At 38.5% G+C, this 17,991-nt stretch overlaps 2 protein-coding genes across 3 annotated transcripts; one reads left to right on the top strand and one right to left on the bottom strand.

Moving 5' to 3' along the window:
* Window positions 1-667: 667 nt before the first annotated feature.
* Window positions 668-5,389, top strand: LOC122983061 (matrix metalloproteinase-19-like). Its single transcript, XM_044352775.1, has 9 exons — window positions 668-868; window positions 1,535-1,623; window positions 1,745-1,875; window positions 1,987-2,199; window positions 2,374-2,619; window positions 4,165-4,266; window positions 4,376-4,540; window positions 4,681-4,808; window positions 4,905-5,389. Exons 1-9 carry the CDS (start codon window positions 752-754, stop codon window positions 5,142-5,144), a joined length of 1,431 nt encoding a protein of 476 aa, XP_044208710.1. The 5' UTR covers window positions 668-751; the 3' UTR covers window positions 5,145-5,389.
* Window positions 5,390-6,042: 653 nt separating this feature from the next.
* LOC122983060 (transmembrane protein 198-like) lies at window positions 6,043-11,151 on the bottom strand. 2 transcript variants are annotated; one of them, XM_044352773.1, is made up of 5 exons: window positions 10,715-11,151; window positions 9,405-9,717; window positions 7,117-7,692; window positions 6,836-6,963; window positions 6,043-6,690 (listed from the first exon to the last, which is right to left on the bottom strand). In XM_044352773.1, exons 2-5 carry the CDS (start codon window positions 9,556-9,558, stop codon window positions 6,541-6,543), a joined length of 1,008 nt encoding a protein of 335 aa, XP_044208708.1. In that variant the 5' UTR covers window positions 9,559-9,717; window positions 10,715-11,151; the 3' UTR covers window positions 6,043-6,540. The 2 variants fall into 2 exon arrangements, with proteins under 2 accessions (XP_044208708.1, XP_044208709.1); XM_044352774.1 differs by lacking the exons at window positions 9,405-9,717; window positions 10,715-11,151 and adding an exon at window positions 7,942-9,364.
* Window positions 11,152-17,991: the final 6,840 nt, after the last annotated feature.

The following is a 17,991-nucleotide window of genomic DNA, read 5'->3' as shown; positions in this document are numbered from 1 at the left end:
GAGGCGTCAATTGTTTTTCCTTGAATGGACTCCTAGATTGTGAACAACATAATTAACTGTTGTCTCACCGACGAGGAAGTGTGGTTAGTTGTTTTCTTCACAGAGCTGTAACCATGAAGTATCAGAACATTCAGATTCATGTGGAATATTATACATGTTTCATACAAATATAGAAAATGAGCAACACCAGCAGTATTTCTGGTACATCTGTCACTCTTAAATTAATGTTGTCTGGAAAATAATTTACATATAAAGTGTTGGAGCTTAATTAAACATCAAGGAAACAGATTTTTGTCACCACAATGACATAAGTGGACAGTAAGTAATCACTTTTAATAGAAGGTGGGCAGCTAATCTCATTTTTAACGGAATAAATCCTTCATTTATTTGCTTCCATTGACGTAAACAACATTACTTGGAAGTTATTCTTACACACTACAGACAAATGGTTGTAAATGATGGTGTAAGAAGGCGTTATCATGTGTCTGAAATATGTAACACATTCCTTGTAAAGGTTTATTGTGTGGTTTGGAGGCAGACACTTCATGGTATAAAAACTAGAATCCCTAAACTAAGAACACCAGCTTCAGCTCTGATATAGGACAGCAAAAAAAAAAACACAGAGGATGGATGTAGACAGAGGAACAGCAGTCTACAGCGATGCTTAGAAAGATTCAGTACTTGTTAATCAGTTGAAAGGATAAACTTGCTGTGTTGGATCGAGTTGGGAAAGGTTTTATATTTCTCACGAATGGAAAAAGACCCAAACCTGAAAATGGAATATAAACTGGAGTTAATGGTGCTTCTTGTTTTGCTCACAACCGCCTCATCCATTGCACCAAGCAGAGAAGAATTTACAGAAGCAGTGGTAAGAAAATGCAGAAAATGGGAGATAATGGAACATAAAGTTGCTGAGAAGTTTATCCTACAAAACTGCAAAAACAAAAATTGGTCAATTTCCAGGTATTACTTGGAAGCAGTACTTTAACAATGTCGATAATTTTGAGTCGTCGTCTAGTTTTGATATTGCTGCAAGCTCCATAGCAACCTGATTTTTGACAGTTCAAAGCTGCCTGAGAACGCAGATTGTGATCATAGTCTATAGTAATCATATTTTATAGTTATGGTACAGTTTGGGCAACCTAAAATATAAATGAAATTGTCCAAATGAATTATTTTGTTCTACTCCCCCCAAAAAAACTTAACTGTTAACCATTAAAATTTATTAGAATGGTTCTGCAATGGATCAAAACTATCTTTGGATGATTTTGGCTGAGTTACTTATTAGAGTCATTATGGAAAGTGTTGTTGCAGATGAGATAAGATATAAGGGGGCAGCTAATAACACAACCATTCCCCTTGATAATATCAATGTTGCCCAATAATCCTGTAATAATACTTGTTGACGAAGGGAAACATCCTGAAACACAAGTGCAAGAACTCTGTTGAGGTGTTTGTGTCTTGAGTTCAGATCAATAAAAATGTCCTTCTACACTCCTCCATGCATCTCTTAAACTGAGTCCTCTTTCTTTAGACGTATTTGAGGAAGTACGGCTATCTGCACGTTCCACTGGACAGCAAAGGCCAAAACTATCAACCTGAGGAAATAGTGGAAGCTCTAAGGTGACCATATTTCATTTACCTTTTACCTTGCTCGTACTTGTCAGGATCACTGTACTAATTTGTTTGTATGTTTATATATTTAAATCAGTACAAATGTCATAACAGTTTTTCTGTATGTCAGAATCTTTCAGAGAGCAACTAATCTGAAGATATCAGGAAAACTAGATGCAGCTACACTGGAAATGATGCGCAAACCTCGGTGTGGTCTAGAAGACCTTTTCAATAACAAATCTCTCAAATATCGAGTCATGAGTGGGTAACTGTATACATCATCACATTCAGATATTCTCTTACTGTAGTATTCCCTGATGAAATGTGTAAAATGTGTGTAAAGATGTACTCTAATGTTTCCTGATTGAACAGGTTATTGGCGTAAGAAGATGCTGACTTACCGCATCTATAATTACACTCCTGACTTGGGTCTGGCAAAGACCCGTTTGGCCATCCAGAGTGCTTTTAAGTACTGGAGTGATGTGTCACCCTTAAGGTTCAAGGAGCTGCACCGAGGACAAGCAGACATCAAAATCTCCTTTCACAGAAAAGATAAGACCTGTCCTGTGCCCTTTGATGGGCAAGGTAGGAGCAGTTTTCCTTAAATAAAAACTTAAATGCAGTTTTAAAAAAGAGATAATCCCTGGGTCTGTGTCTCAGTGATGTCACACATCTTAACTGTGAGCTGACAGTTGAAACAATGGCAGGTGTAAATTAGATTTTCTTCTGGTATTCAATAGCTTCTTCTTTATCTTTAAGGCCGTGTTTTAGCCCACGCTGATGCGCCTGAGTCAGGCATTGTGCATTTTGACGAAGATGAACTGTGGACAGAAGGGAAGACCTACGGCTCCAACCTGAGGATTGTGGCAGCGCATGAGATCGGTCACGCTCTCGGCCTGGGCCACTCACAAGTCTACAACGCACTCATGGGACCCGTATACAACGGATACAGCTCCAACTTCAAGCTACATCCAGATGACATACGAGGGATCCAGGCTTTATACGGTAATGTCAAGATAATATTACAGTGTCAGGATGTGTGCTCAGTAACACACCAAGCATTCGTAAGCAGTATGTAAACATGTGTTAAGTGTATGTAAAGTATAGCAGTGGTGGAAGAAGCACTCAGGTCATTTACTTTAGAAGAAGTACCAATGCAAGAACGTAAAAATACTTAATTAGATAGATAAGATAAATCTGAAGGGTCTGTTACGTGCTCCCCCACTTCTTGTGTTTTTCTCCCTCTTCTATCTCTCTCAGGTGCTCCTCATCAGATGATTAGTGGGTGGTCCTGCGATATATTCCTTTGCTCCTTACTTTGAGGTTTTTTTTACTGTTGAGGATGGAGATCTTTTGTTTCTTGGTTTAGTTTATGAACTGTTTTTGATGGTTTAGGGAGGGAAACTCTGGCTTTGACAGCCCACTGCGTGGTTGGCCCAGACCTCCTCCATCTTCTTGTTTTGTTTGGCCAAGCCTCCAGACTCTCATAGTTTTGGTTAATTCATGGCAAACACTTTTGTAATCCTCGGGAATGGTGCTCTGTTTATATGTTGGTGGTCACAAGGTTGAGCCAAATGTTTCCTTTGTTGTGGCCGTAACAGGGTCATGAGAAGATTTTGAAATTTTGAAAGTTTTACCTCTTTGGGCCTCAATTTCTTAAGTGAAACCATGTAAGAAGTTTGGAGGGAAAATGTCTCTTTGGTGGGACTACTAACAACTCATCTGGGCCTGTTTCACCAAATTCGCAGCATGCAAACTGTGACTTGCAACATGAGATCATTTCCTCTCACACTCATTTGTGAAACATTTAACTAATAAAAAGAAACACTATAATTACGACCCATGCTGAGGATGCGAGAGAAGTGTAGGACACACAAACTATTAGCGATTTGCATATGACAAAAACATTTGCGAAACCGGACACTGGCACTATTTGCGTGAAAGCAGCGCTTGCAGATCGCTTTTGTGAAACGGGCCCCTGAAACATGACAAGAAGAGTCAACTACACACTGCTTTTTTAAGGGTCACAAGCCAAAAAGGTTTAGCTCCACTTGATTTTAATATCAAAAGTAACTAATAACTATAGCTGTCAAATAAATTTAGTGGATTAAGAACAATATTTCCCTCTGAATTGTAGTGAAGTAGAAGTATAAAGTAGCATAAAATGGAAATACAAGTACCTCAAAATTGTACTTAAGTACAGTGCTTGAGTAAATATACAGTTACATCCCACCACTGATTTATAGGCAGATATAAAGACATTATAAGTGTTTATTGATGTACAGCATTTGTCAACAATTATAACTTCTCTTATGAAGACATAGTTTATATAATTACAGCTGTATTTTACTGTGTTGTCGTTCATTATCTGTTTATATACCAGCATCCAGTTATTGGTGCCCACAAGAGGAGTTGACAACTTACAGTGTTTTATATACCGTCTATTTACTGAGTGTAAATGGTAAATATGGGGATTTAAAGTAAAGTGTTACCATGCAGGCTTTAACGTACAATTTATACAACATGCTGTGAATGTGTGTCTCTTTTCAGGAAAGCCAGAGAAGACTCCTCCATCCAGAAATCCAAGCCAGTCAGTGTCAAGTGGAGTTATTCCAGATCCTTGTAAAGCCACTCTGGATGCAGTCATGTTGGGTATAGACTTCACTAAAACATGCCTCTGTGTTTTGATTAAGAAATATATTTATCCCCTTACATGAATATGTATTTACAGATAATTTCTCTCCGCATCGTGTCCTCGCAGGTCCTTTAAGTAAGACGTATGTCTTCAGTGGTCAGTATGTGTGGACGGTGTCCAGGTCCGGCTACAACACTCCCATCCTGATCTCTGCACTGTGGAAGGAGCTGCCAGGGAGCCTCGATGCAGCTGTTCACTCTCAGCGGACCAGAAAGTCTTATTTTCTGAAAGGTGGATTCACTTCATTGTGTCATTGTGTTATCTCTCGGGGCCATTATACAATATACTGTATAATGCTGGTGGAGTTTACTATGAGTGTTTTTGCAGTAGTTACAAAATACTTGTCTTCTCTCCAAATTTCTTTTTCACAGATGATAAATTATGGAGATACACAGGATTCAAACTTGACCACGGCTTCCCCAAACGCTTGACCAATATCCCCGCTAATATCGACTCAGCTTTGTACTTCAGTAAGAACAAAAAACTGATCTTTTTCAAAGTAAGGGCAACATTTACTTAATTTATTGTGACATGTTTTTTTTTTTCATTGAATATCTCTTTCATGTTCCAGTAAATAATGAACTCGTTATTTCAGGGCTCTGGATACTGGCAGTGGGATGAAATTGGACCAACAGACTTCAGTTCGTATCCCAAACCTGTTGAGCAACTCTTCCACGGGGTACCTAGCAATACTGATGCTGCGTTAATGTGGACAAATGGTCATATATACGTCTTCAAAGGCACCCAGTACTGGAGAGTAAACCAGTACCACCAAGCAGTGGAGAAGGCTTTTCCCCTGGACATCGCCACACACTGGATGCAGTGTGACGACTGAGCCACCAGAGGCCACCAGGGATTCAACACAAACCTTGTGTTGCTTAGTAATTCAGTATAGTAACAGAGAGAGATGCTTATTTATTAGGATCCTGATTAATGATTAGAAAACGTTCACACACCAGATCATTATTATTCTCTTTGGACAAAGTCTGCATGAAGACAGCAACAGAATTAATATTTGAGTGATGTGATGTTTCTTTTTTTTATGGCAGTGGGACAATTATTTAAAAACTACATTTAATAGAACAAGTTAGACTCTGTGTTGATGTTAAGGCATATTACATTTAATACACACATGTAAGTTTACGTAAAAATTTGTGTTATGTTGTATTTTTGTTAAATTTGACAACTTTTAGGCCAACAAAAGCAACTCTGCAGCTGTTATCAATAAAAACAATGCCACTTTTGAATGTCATGATTATTTTTGAACATTTATGTGTAATGGCCAATAGTTATTTCACTAAAGTAATCTTACTAAATGTTAAATTGATCATTTTTCATATAGAAAGTAGTATGTTTACTTATAATCTGATAGTTCTGTGACTGGTTTGAAAAAAAAAGGAGGACCTTAAAAAGCAACAACAGGCAACTGCATCATTTAATCTGATTTTTTTTTTTAAATGTAGAAATAAGTTTGTATGTATGTTTAGTAAATATGGATATTTGAGAAAAGAACATGTAAATTTCAGTCAAAATACTGATCAGCCCTCAAATCATTCAAGTCTGATAAATTAAATACAAAAATCTTTGATGCTTTGGTTATTCTGGGGTTGAGGGTGCATCGAGGGGGTTTGGACTCATAATCTCAATATTTATAACATTTAAATAATGTTTGTACCTTTAATGGAAATTAATATATGACAATACTCCCCAAAACAGCACAGTAACAAGCAGTCTGATTGCTGTAAATTCAGTGGTTTATTGCTTAGTATTCCTCCTTATCTATTTCTTCATAATATTGCATATTGTGCTGGTATGAATTTATTGTTTATAACTTGAAAATTGTTCCAAGAGTAAGTAATCTTAACCAGATTTACATATTTCAAGCCTGTGTTTGTATCCGTTCACATGGAGTTCTTCCGAGAGGATGTGATAATATTTGGAGAATAAAAAGTTGTTTTGCCGTTGGCATGGTGTGAAACAAAACAGCACAACTGTAAAACTCAAAGTCTCCGCTGTGTATGTTGTGTTATTTTGTCTTATCATCATTCACAGCATGATCTCCAAGGATCTCTGTGTGCATGTTGACGATTATCTGACGAAGCCACTCATCAAAATGGTTGAATTGTTTCCGTGAAAGTGAACAGGTCAAAGTAATGTTGAAATAATCAGGTATAACGTAACAGACTCCTCAGATATATATGCAGTTTACATGTATTTGACGCTCTATTCCTTCAGACCGCAAACACCGGAGAGGCAGCAGTCAGAGGCACCATGGAGCCTGTCTCAAAGTCAAAGTCAATTAGAGTATGTGTGATAGTGCTGACGCTGCTGCAGGAGGAGCCCGTTCCCATCTGGTGCTCCTGAAGGCTCTGGAGATAACTCTGCAAGGCAAATAGGAGGAAGACACATTGTTTTTAGCTTTGACAATCTATTGTAAGTTTACATATTTTCCATCATCCTGCAATCAGAGGAAATTGAAAACATTTATTGTCAGAGCTAGAAAATATGAAAGCTGAATGGGCTGACCGGTGCCAGGACGTCCCCGGCGTAGCGTTTCAGAGGTGGAGGCCTGCGCCGACGGTGTGGTTGAGGTCCTCTTCTTGACTCTCTATGTCTGTGCTTCCTGGTGTTTTTCTTCTGTTTTTTTTGTGCAGCTGAGGAGCATCCAAAGAGACAAAGAAAGGGAGAAAAATGACGGAAAAGATGAGTAAACAACACTGCAGAAGGAGGTTTTAAGCTCAGGAGGGCATATTTAACATGAAAACAGCCTGCACATGAATGCATCACTAAGTGCAGATTGCATTTACCTTCTGTGTGTGATATTCCTTTGCCAGTAAACTTCCACTGCACCAACACACCTATCAGACTCAAAACAGGAAAGATCCCAGTGATCACCCAGTTAAACCAGCAGAGTGGACGTGGTGCAGCTTGACAAAGCATATCGTACACCTGATCTGGCAACATGAACGTCCCAACCAGGTAATCCACACACAGCATCACGGCGGTCGCTCCAAACACAGATGTGTAGATGATGGTGAACAGTTTCTGCCACTGAATTGTGAAGACAGCAGTGACAACGCTGACGGCCACTACGGCACTGAGAGGCACCCACACTGGAGTAAGGCTGTAAAACTGTCCGATGACCACCAGGATGGGGAGGGAGATCAGGCCCCCCAGCTGTATGCCGCTGAGGATGAGTCCCATAGTGGACACCAGCATGGTCATCAGCCCGCAGAGCACACCAACGCCCAGGCCGATCCCTGCTTTGGTCTCTGTACCCAACTGGGCGTCCAGAACAGGCTCTTTGTGGTACAACAGGACGACGGCTGCTGATCCAAACATGAAGCCGGAGAAGAACATGACCATCTTGAAGCAGCGGTATCCTGAAAAGTAAAATAAAAATAAGGATAAGTTTCATTTATGACAGATAATGACTGTACCATCTATTAATTCATGCATACTTTCATCTTAAATGTGTTGACTGAAATGCAAAATGAACAAAATGCAAAACATAATAGTCTTCAGCCATACTTAGACACAGAAGTGCTTTGAGCTAAATGCTAATGCTAGCAGCATGCTCACCTTGAGAATGCTAACATGCTGATGTTTAGCAGGTGTAGGCTAATGCTTACCTTGTTTACCATGTTGTTTACCAATGTTTATCATCTTAGTTTGGCAGGTTAGCATGCTAGTTGGCAGGTTAGCATGCTAACATTTGCTAATTAGCACTAAACACAAAGTACAAATGAGACTGATGGGAATGTCATTAATTTTGCAGGAATTTAGTCATTAACCAAAGTATTAGACACATTACAAATTTCACCAAAGTCACTAGGATTTGTTTTCAGGGCAACTGTGAAGGTTTTATACAAAATGTTGTGCCAATCCATCATGTAGATGTTCACTTGATGAGTGAAACTTTTAACCTGCTGGTGGTGGGTAATTAGGCCTCATCCTTTGGGCACCATGAATGTCTGTACAAAATGTCATGGCGACCCATCCAATAGTCTGGACCAAAATAGTGCACTAACTGACCAACATGGCTCATGGTGACATTCACATTCTGATCAGAAGAAAAGGGAAAAAGTAGAGCCTGTTTTTGGTGTGAATCATGCACTTGCTCAAAAATTTCAGCATGTAGCATGGATTCTGAATGTGAACTGGAATCTCATTGAGACATACTGAGAGCTGCTTAGATGGTGCTGCTAATGTTGATGAATCACACATTACTGAAATACATTTTATAAGTGAATTAATGTCCGGCTCCAACTGCTGCCATTAATATTTTGATTGTGAGTGATATCACTACTCAGAGATCATTCTCTGGTTATCTCTTTGGTCAGAGTATCAAATTAGATCATGAAACACAACTCTGAGAATATTCTCATCGCCTGCATGCACTACTGAAACTGCTGTTATCTTTCAATTTATTAGTTATTTACATTCATAAAATTCTTTACAGGCAACTCAAACCCTGATTTATTCTGTGTGAGTTACTGGGAACACAAAGTTTGGCAACATGTGTGTTTGCTTAATGTCACATGTTTTAGGGAGTCAGTCCATAGGTTCACACAGCTCCCAATCACACACGCAGTTTGTGTTTATTGGATTTGAGTCCACATATTTTCTCAGTGAAAACAGAGACCGACATAATCATAATCATGAACTCTTTTGCTTGAGATGACTTTTTTTGGTTAATCTTTCTCAGTTAGTTCAACCTCTCTGTAAACTGCAGTTTCCTGGAACGGAGAGGTTGTTTACATAAAATACAGAACCACTCTCCAAACTCACACGAGCTTTTGTTTGGTTTAACACTATGCAACCAGTGAGATGTCAGTCAGTGCAACAGGTGGCATGTCATAGACACAGCCTCTGCCTCACAGACACTCTGCCCATCTGCCTCCTCCAGCTTTGGGCTTATCCACCCTAAACCCCTGGCAGCTTCCAGACACCTGCCACTGCAGGTTTAAGCTATCAGGTGAGCTAATGAAACATTTAGAGTATGATACACCAATTTAATTAGCCTGTCCTAACCTATATAAGTTACATTCACATTTGAAGTATCTGTATTAATTCTGGTGTCATGAATACATACCGAAAAAGCTGTAGATGAGGCCGAATGAAAGGCAAACAGAGCAGACAATAGATGGGATGACTTCATACTTGATATTAATCTCAAGCGTACATATGTCCACTTCAGCTAAACCGACTCCAGGCTCCTCAGTAACATAGAGGGAAGTGACTGCCATCTTGGAGGATTATTACTTCTATTGCTGTGTGGTTGGTTTGGGAAGTGAATCCGCTTTGTTCATGGAAGGGGGGAGACTGACACGTCCTGCATGTAGCGTCCAGGGAAAGAGGAAGCTCCTGAACGAAAAACCTGGACTGAGCTGTTTCCTGTTGTGCACCTGCAAAAAGAGGAAATCGTTGTGAGCTCCGTGACAACGAGAAATATAAATCCATCTCTTCCAGACTTAAGGCCATCCTGGGAAATAAACCTGCCAAACTATTACTTTTGTCGAGTTTGAGACATTATTATGCATTCAAGTGAAACATGTGTTGTTATTTAGGTGAATATATGAGAGGATACGGCTCTTTCCCTGTTCAGGAACCAGAGGAGGAAACTAGGGATCCCCTCTGAGTTTAACGTCTCTTTCTCTTGGGTCTTTTGTTCAAGAGCAGGATACAGATGAAGGAAATGACCTTGTGGCTTAGTGCCACCGTCATATAGACTTATTGTTCTGGGCATGTGGTTAGGTACTCTGTTGACTGAACAATGTGATAAAAAACAAACACCTAAACAATAATACAGGATATTTGAATGCCCAATAAAGAAAATAACGGCCTTGCATCGCTTATTAACTGAAATTAATCAATATAAAGTCATATTTTTGGGCTCAAGCTGACTAAAAACCTAACTGCATAAAGGCATGAATCATGTTTACACACTGCTCTTACCGTAGCTCATAGTACAACTGTCTAGCTGCTGTTTGCGTTAGTGTAGGGATCTTATAAGCTGTTCAGGCAGATCCCACGGTCAGCAAATGGAATTACAGGAGCTTTAGCAGGTGAGTGTTCCTCCTGTCTGTTTATGTCAACTATCTGTCCTTTTGTAAAGGTGAGTGTAAAAGTACAAACACAAAAACATTTAAACTTTCTGAAAAAAAAAAGCTTATAAATTAAAAATAAATGCTTGGCGGTGGATAAAAAGCCACTGAAATTATTCCTGTTTTATTAGTTTCATGAAAAATGTTTCCGTTATGACTTTCTGCAATAAGTGACAGTATCATCATCTATAAGATTAAAATAATTTCTTAACAAATGTGTAATATCAGCAACAAATAACAATATAACAAATAACCTCTGACAAACGAAAACGTGAAAAGAAAAATTAATATTTCCTACCTGGAATGAGGCATATCTTCACAGAGTAAATGTGAGTTTTATCAGAGAAACAGAAAAAAAAGTTCTTTCAAATTTCTAGTAAAGCCAACAGGGAGCGAGCTGTCAGGAGTTTATGTTACTGTGTGGTTCCCTCTGCGAGCTGTGGTGAGACTCACTGTCCGACGCACTAAGTCCCTCATCTGTGCTCATGTGAGCAGCTGACGCCTGACTCTGAGAGGGAGACCATCTGCCCCCAGCGACAGTATGAGGCTGCTGCCAAGTCCAAGGCCGAGCCAGCTGAGTTCAGCTCTCACTACCCATGATCCTACTGGAGCTTCGACTAGGCCTCCGCACGGACTCCCCACAAATATAAAACACATTGATTTTCTTTCAAAAAGTCACTAAAACAAACAAACAAAAAAAGAATCTCAAATAGATTTATTATGGTGTTTCAATCTTTTAAATGACTTTTCATCTTTTTGTTGACATTTTTGTTTTTTGTAGAGTTATTGAATTTATTTTCTGGTTTTCTTTGGCCTGTTTTGCTTTTTTTGTTTCACTGATCGATGTGATTTTAAATTATTGTTTGATTTGTTGTTGCTGTTTTGTTTGGACCCACTGGCGACCACTTTGTTGATGCTAACAAAAAGAATAAAGAATGATCATTTCTGAGCTTTATTTCACTCAGTGGAACTTTTCATTACGGTTTAAGTTGGCTTGAGATAAAGGGATATTGCTTCGGACCCTGTTTTGACCCCCAAAATGTCTTTACTTATGGGACTTTCCTAAAGAATCTCATTTAATCCCTTTGTTATTGGACAGGCTTTACGAGGAATATTGTTATCTGTACGGTCGATGAAGCACAACTACAGTTTTTCAATCAAAATCTCATGAACTTCATTATTATGGGACTATAATTCATGCATGTCTTTTTCACTGCAGGAGTAACAATAGACATACCAAAAATGAACGTCAAAACACTAAAACTTTCCAGACTGTAATAAAACTTGTTTCCTAATCAAGTGAAAGGTAAAGTCATACTTTGCCCTTTGCCTTAGGACTTCCTTTTTTATTCCATGTTAGCTGGCAAAGCGTGAAACTGTGCACAACTGCAGCTCCAGCTGACAAGATAAACAGTAATAAAAACGAGAACAATGTTCAATATCCATAAATCAAGTAACAGCTAGGATTGTCATGTTAACCAACCTGCGTGGTCAGTTACAGCTGACAGGCTGTATTAAAAGGAGCAGATATCTGAGTTAAGTTTAATTAAATCATCTCCAATGGGAGAAGCATCAGACCAAATTTATTTATGTAAACAAAATGAATCGATGGGATTTCAGTTAGTTGGTGTGGTACATTCATTGTTTACTGCAGCCTCACTTATCGATTAAGTATGATAATCCTTTCCATGACAATCTCTCCTTGTGTAAGTTTTAGCCAGAGAAAGGATGGAGGTCTGCTTTGAGCCATGTGATGTTTTGTTTTTCCTATAATCACACATTGTTACAGTAAGATGACGATGGGAGTTAAGGCGAGACTATTGCTGTTTTTCCATTATATTCCAGGACATACCGACCCCTGACTGAACTTGAAGCCGTTGTTCCAGGTTCTGCTTTTGTTTCCACTGTCCTCCACCCGCTCAGCTCCCTTCATGAGGTGATACTAAATCCACCACTAATTTACTCAAGGTACTCGCAGATGTGTTGTCACATCTCAACCACAACAAACACAACATAGCAGTGACCAGCTCTGTGTGTGTGCATTGGTGAGGACTTTTAAAGAGGACATATGATGCACATTTCCAGGTCTATATTTATATTCTGGACTGGATTATTTGTCTTATACTGGCCCTTTATGAAGCCCCTCAGTTCAGCCTCAGTCTGCTTGCCTCTTTAAAGCCGCCCTCCCGATGAGCCCACTCTGTTCCAGAGGCTATGTAAACAAACAGTAGTAGTAGGATGTCACTTGTTTTTTTTGTTTGAGATGAAATGTGATCTGAAATATGCGAATGGACAACGTGAAAAACCCCATAGAACAAGTTAGCAACAAAGTAAAGTGGCTTTTAACTTGCAGGGAGCATGTTTTCCAGGTTATGGGTAGTTAAGTCCCAATAAAGGAAAATTACCATATGTAACTTTTGCTGAACAGCAGCCCCTGTGGCCACAAGTTGCAATAACAGGATAAAGGCACATTGAAACTTCCCTCATTTAGCTGCTTTACAGACATCATATTTATTTGTAACATGCTAAAATGTAGTGAGAGAAGCACAAGTAGTACTAGGAACTTACTCATTAAGTCAGCAAAGCAACATCTAGCTTAGGTTTGCTAACATTAGCCAACATAAGCTACTCATGTCAAACAAAATAAGGCCGTAGCGTAAACACCTGAGTATATTGATTAGAGCATGAGTGAATTTTTTATTTATAATGAATTAAACTTACCTTTTCTTCAGGGAAGATTGTGTTTAGTCTTTTAGAAGTTGCTCACTTTAACGTTTATTTAAGAGTGAGATGCTTTGAGCAGTTTACATTATATTAATATTTTACGCAGTAAAGCAAAACTGTTACTCATACAGAAACTGTACTGGTATAAAACTACACGTCTCCTTCAATAACGAGAGCAAAACCTCACCAACAGAGCCATGTATTTTCAGCAGAGCATGAAAGACCTCACATCGAGTCAACGGCTGAATTATGGCACGAACACAACAACAAATGTCAGGGGGGGAAAGAGCAGATTTATAATGACAGCAGTGGATCGTCATAACTGCAGGGACACTGAGCTGCAATAAGGTTGACATAGCCAGTGAAATGAAGCTGTCTGGCAGAATTAAGTTCCTCTTGTGAGAGGTGCAGTAAAGACAACACCAGCTAGTGTCCTTTCATCAGTCATCTTTCTGTTGTCTGCTTCAGTAGATCAAAAGAAAAACATGCTTTTTAAAACTTGGAAGATAAGATAAACATTGACAAAAGTGCTTTGTGAGAAATGGTGAAATTTATTTTTAGCCATGTATGTGTCTCTAAGGATAGAAATGTCTGTCAGTGGGGTGGATTGTGATGAAATTCAGTACATTTAGACATTCATGGCCCACAGAGGATGAATCCTACTGATTTTGGTGATCACCTGACTTCTCCTCTAGTGCTACCAAGAGGAGTTTGTTTTTAAGTGAAATATCTCAACAATGTCTAAAATGGATTGTCTTCAAATTTGGTACATATTTTCATGGTGCCCAGAGGATGAACCCCAATAACTAAAGTCATCTTCTGACTTTTCATCTCGCATCACCATCAGTTCAAAATTTTTACCTCACTTGTACTTTGTGTTTTGTAAATTAGTATTTAACAAATGTTAGCAAAGACAGTGAGACAGTGAACATGCTAAACATGTTTTTTTTATTTGAGTGTTTAGCTCAAAACCCTGCTGTCATCTGAGAACTCAGGATGGTCGTATGATAACTGAGTTGGTCGTGTGAGGGTTTAAAATACTACGCATTGGCAAAATTATATTATATCCATTAACTTCAGGTTTAATTACATTGAATGACATACTTTGACTGATGTGAAGTGTCCATGTCTGCTTGGGTTGGATATATTGGAGCTTTCAGAAAAATTCCAGTTTCCCTCCATTTGGAGGGTGATGTGAACGCTATTTACAAGTTGGAAACTCGTAATTATGGGAAGGGCATGATGAAGGGCATCACCGAGCAGCTGTAGACGCCACTTTTATACAGAGATCTTGCAATATTGCTGTAAAGAAAACTCCTCATTATGTCGGCTTTGCTTTTTTACACTGAAACAAAGTCGGCATAATGCTGCCCCTGTGTGTGATTTTAAATAGCCGGAATCAGAGGTGTGATGTGTAACACAACAGCATTTTGAGTTTAGTGTTGACTGTCCAATGATGTGACTACCTCCGCTGCCGGCTTAATGTTGGAACAACAATTCCCCTCATTCTATGTTCATACTTTTTATATAGAACGATGAGGTGGAATAATGGTGCAACATTCCCGCCTTGAACAGGCTGTATGAAAAGTAAAATATTATAAAATAAATTACAAGATATTTTGAGCATTTTGTTCGTTTTGGTTATAAGACAATATGTTTATATTGTTTATATTATATATATATACATGGATGATTAGATGGTACAGTAAGTTCTGAAAGGTTCAAGGCTTTGTTTAGTGCTAAAACCCTAAACTAAGCTGGCGAGCTGGTAAACATTACACCTGTTTAACAACAGCATGTTAACATCGTCATTGTGAGCATTTAACATGCTGATATTTGCATTCAGCTCAAAGCACTGCTGTTCCTACTGTAATTACAATCTCACAGAGCGGCTAGCATGGCTGTAGATCTTGTTTGCATATCACAAGCCTCAATAATTATCTTCAATTTGTGGAGGGATTCTTATTTTCATATGTTGTCTCTCTAATGTGCCTAAAGTGTTAGTTTCAACTGAAGCACTGTATCACTTTCCTAAAAGGACCCGTGTGGAAGATTTAGTGGGATCTATTGGCAGAAATATTGTCAGAAATGGAATATAATATTCATAAGCATGTTTTAATTGGTGTAATCACCTGAAAATAAGAATTGTTTTCGTTACCTTAGAATGAGCCCTCTATATCTACAGAGGGTGCAGTTCTTCTTCCACAGAGCCCACCATGTTGCACCACCATGTTTCTACAGTAGCCCAGAATGGACAAACCAAGCACTGGCTGTAGAGAGGGCCTTTCACGTTTTGCGACCACTGTAGGTTCTCCTTGGAAGGGGATGGAGAGGGAAGCGATTGTATTCAGTGGTTGCAATCTGCAACTTCAACGCTAGATGCCACTAAATTTTCCACACCGGTCCTTTAAAGGGGAATTGTTGATGCAATGTGGGCAAAAGACACATTTCTACCTTTGTTGTAAGATATACTGTACTTAACTATACTATCTATATTTCTCTACTTTAAGAGATCAAATAATAAAAATCGCTCAGGGGTTGAGAGGTGAGAGTAAAATCCTCTCCTCCAGGGACATATAAAATATGCATTCACAACACACTGTTAATAGCCCTGTTGCTCCCTGAAATATCAAAACATGCGGTCAATCGATTCATGAGACCTCTCTGTGTGCGATTCTTTATGACACCTCTGATTGCACAGCAGGGTGTATTGATCATGACCATTTCAGTCATGTAAATAAAATGTGTTTTTCACCTGAGTGGTTTGAAGACCCATTCAATGGAGGTTAGATTGACTCTCTGTGTGTGTGTTTTTTTAATTGCTGTAGTCAATTTTTTTAAAAGTTGGTTGATTCAAATGTCTCACTCAAAGTTTTAGAGGCATCTAAAATCTATAAAAACAATCAGACATTTTTCAAATTCAAATGCTAAATAATGTTTTGTGTTCATCAAGCAACTATAGATGGATGCTGACCAGACTAAGCATTTCCTATTTGGCACCACTTTTGGCATTTGTATGAAGTGAATCAATTATGTGTATGAACTGTTGTTGTTGCTGACCGCCTCGGGCTTGTATCTGAAAAAAAGGGAAAAAATTCAATTGTTGGAGCCCTATATGTACTCCAGTACTCTAAAGGTTCCTTCAAGCACAAGGCTTTCTTATAATCTTTATTTATTGATTTATTTGTATTTGTTTTTAATGTTATACATGTATATTTTACTCTGTCCTTTGTTCCTCTCATGTCTGCCCTTATAAAGCACTTTATAATTGCTGATTTTTATATAAGTGCTATATAAATAAACTTTATTATTATTATTTTCCATGTCAAGTTTGCTTCAACTACATTTATGAGTTATCATTAATAGTCACACTTTTTAACTTAAGGTACAATACAGACGTTTGATTAATGATCTTTGCAAATATAAAAAAAATAAATAAAACTTAAAGGTTTATAAATACGCTGTAGAATAAACTGCTTTTTTCTGCAGGTGGTGACACTATCAGTTAGAGATAAGGAGGGTGAGGCTTCTACTTAACACACAGCATGTATGCACGGTCACTGTTACTAAGATTATCAATCTATTGGTTGTAGCGATGATTATTGAAAGGGCAGCTTCATATTCTTCTGTTTTAAATTATGCTGCAGGATTCAAATAAATGCAATTAGGCAGAATTGTGGAAACATATGCAGGTCATACACCTCATTTCAGTCTGACAGTCTCAGCACGTTTTAATCAACAAAGTTCTCATAAAGGTTCATTAATACGTCACACAGTTTGGTTTGACAAGCACTTAGTGACATTTATAAAGTAAATATGACATAACAGACATTACACAATACTGACTGAAAACCAAACATGCTGTGAGGCCTCAGAGAAGTTTAAAGTTCGCTGTGATAACCGCCGATCGATCTCAAAATGCACGCTGCGGCTGTAAACATCTACACATCTGCACATCTACAGACGCATTCATTCACACGTTTGGTTCATCGTGACCCTTGTGCTTGTCATTTTATGATACTTTTATTGCATCATTGTTTGTAGATTGTTTGTGTCTTGAACTATTTTGTTTATATTTTCTTTTTGAGTTTTGTGTTTAATGTACTTTAATGTACAGAACCAGTCAAAAGTTTGGACACACTTTCTCATTCGTTGTGTTCCAAATGTATTTATTGTTGGGCTTTATGTATTTTAAAGGCCCATCGAGGGACGGGCGTTAGTTCATGCTATAATTATACTATAGTTGTCCCTATAAATTAAATAAATACATTTTGCTCTCAGATTTAATGCATGATGTGCATTTTTTCTTTTTATAAATATATTTTATGCCTTTACTAGAGCGTTGACAGGAAATGAGGCGAGGGAGAGAGATGAGGATTACAACAACAGTCTAGAGTCAACAGTGGACTTGAACCAGGAATGCAGTATATTGCCAGATGTTTAGACAGAGGCATCTTTATTATGTTAGTTAAAACTGTCAAGCAATGACATGATGTCTTAACTTCTTCTGGGGCTCTCTTTATTTATCTTATATTGACTATTAGCTCCTGTCTCTTTAAGGCCCCCCTCCCGATGAGCCCTATATGTTCTCATTTGGTTAGCTCCTGGAAGCTGCCCGTCTGCATTCAGAGGCTCAGTAGCAGGATTTCACTTCTTTTTCTTGTTCTTTATTCAAAATGGAAACCTCTAAAATATATCTGTATGTGTTCGAGCTCGAATCCAATCAGAAATATGCAAATGAATATGGAGGAATGTGAAAAACACATGGAACAACCATAGCATGTGGGCATGTGCGACCATCTGATGTCAGGAAGTAGAGGTAACTTTGCAAACGGAGCGTTCACAGCAGGA

This window comes from Thunnus albacares, chromosome 5 (assembly GCF_914725855.1).
Source record: "Thunnus albacares chromosome 5, fThuAlb1.1, whole genome shotgun sequence".
In the NCBI taxonomy this organism is placed as follows: domain Eukaryota; kingdom Metazoa; phylum Chordata; class Actinopteri; order Scombriformes; family Scombridae; genus Thunnus; species Thunnus albacares.
The sequence above is the reverse complement of the archived record's forward strand: the minus strand, read 5'-3'. Positions and strand labels throughout refer to the sequence as shown.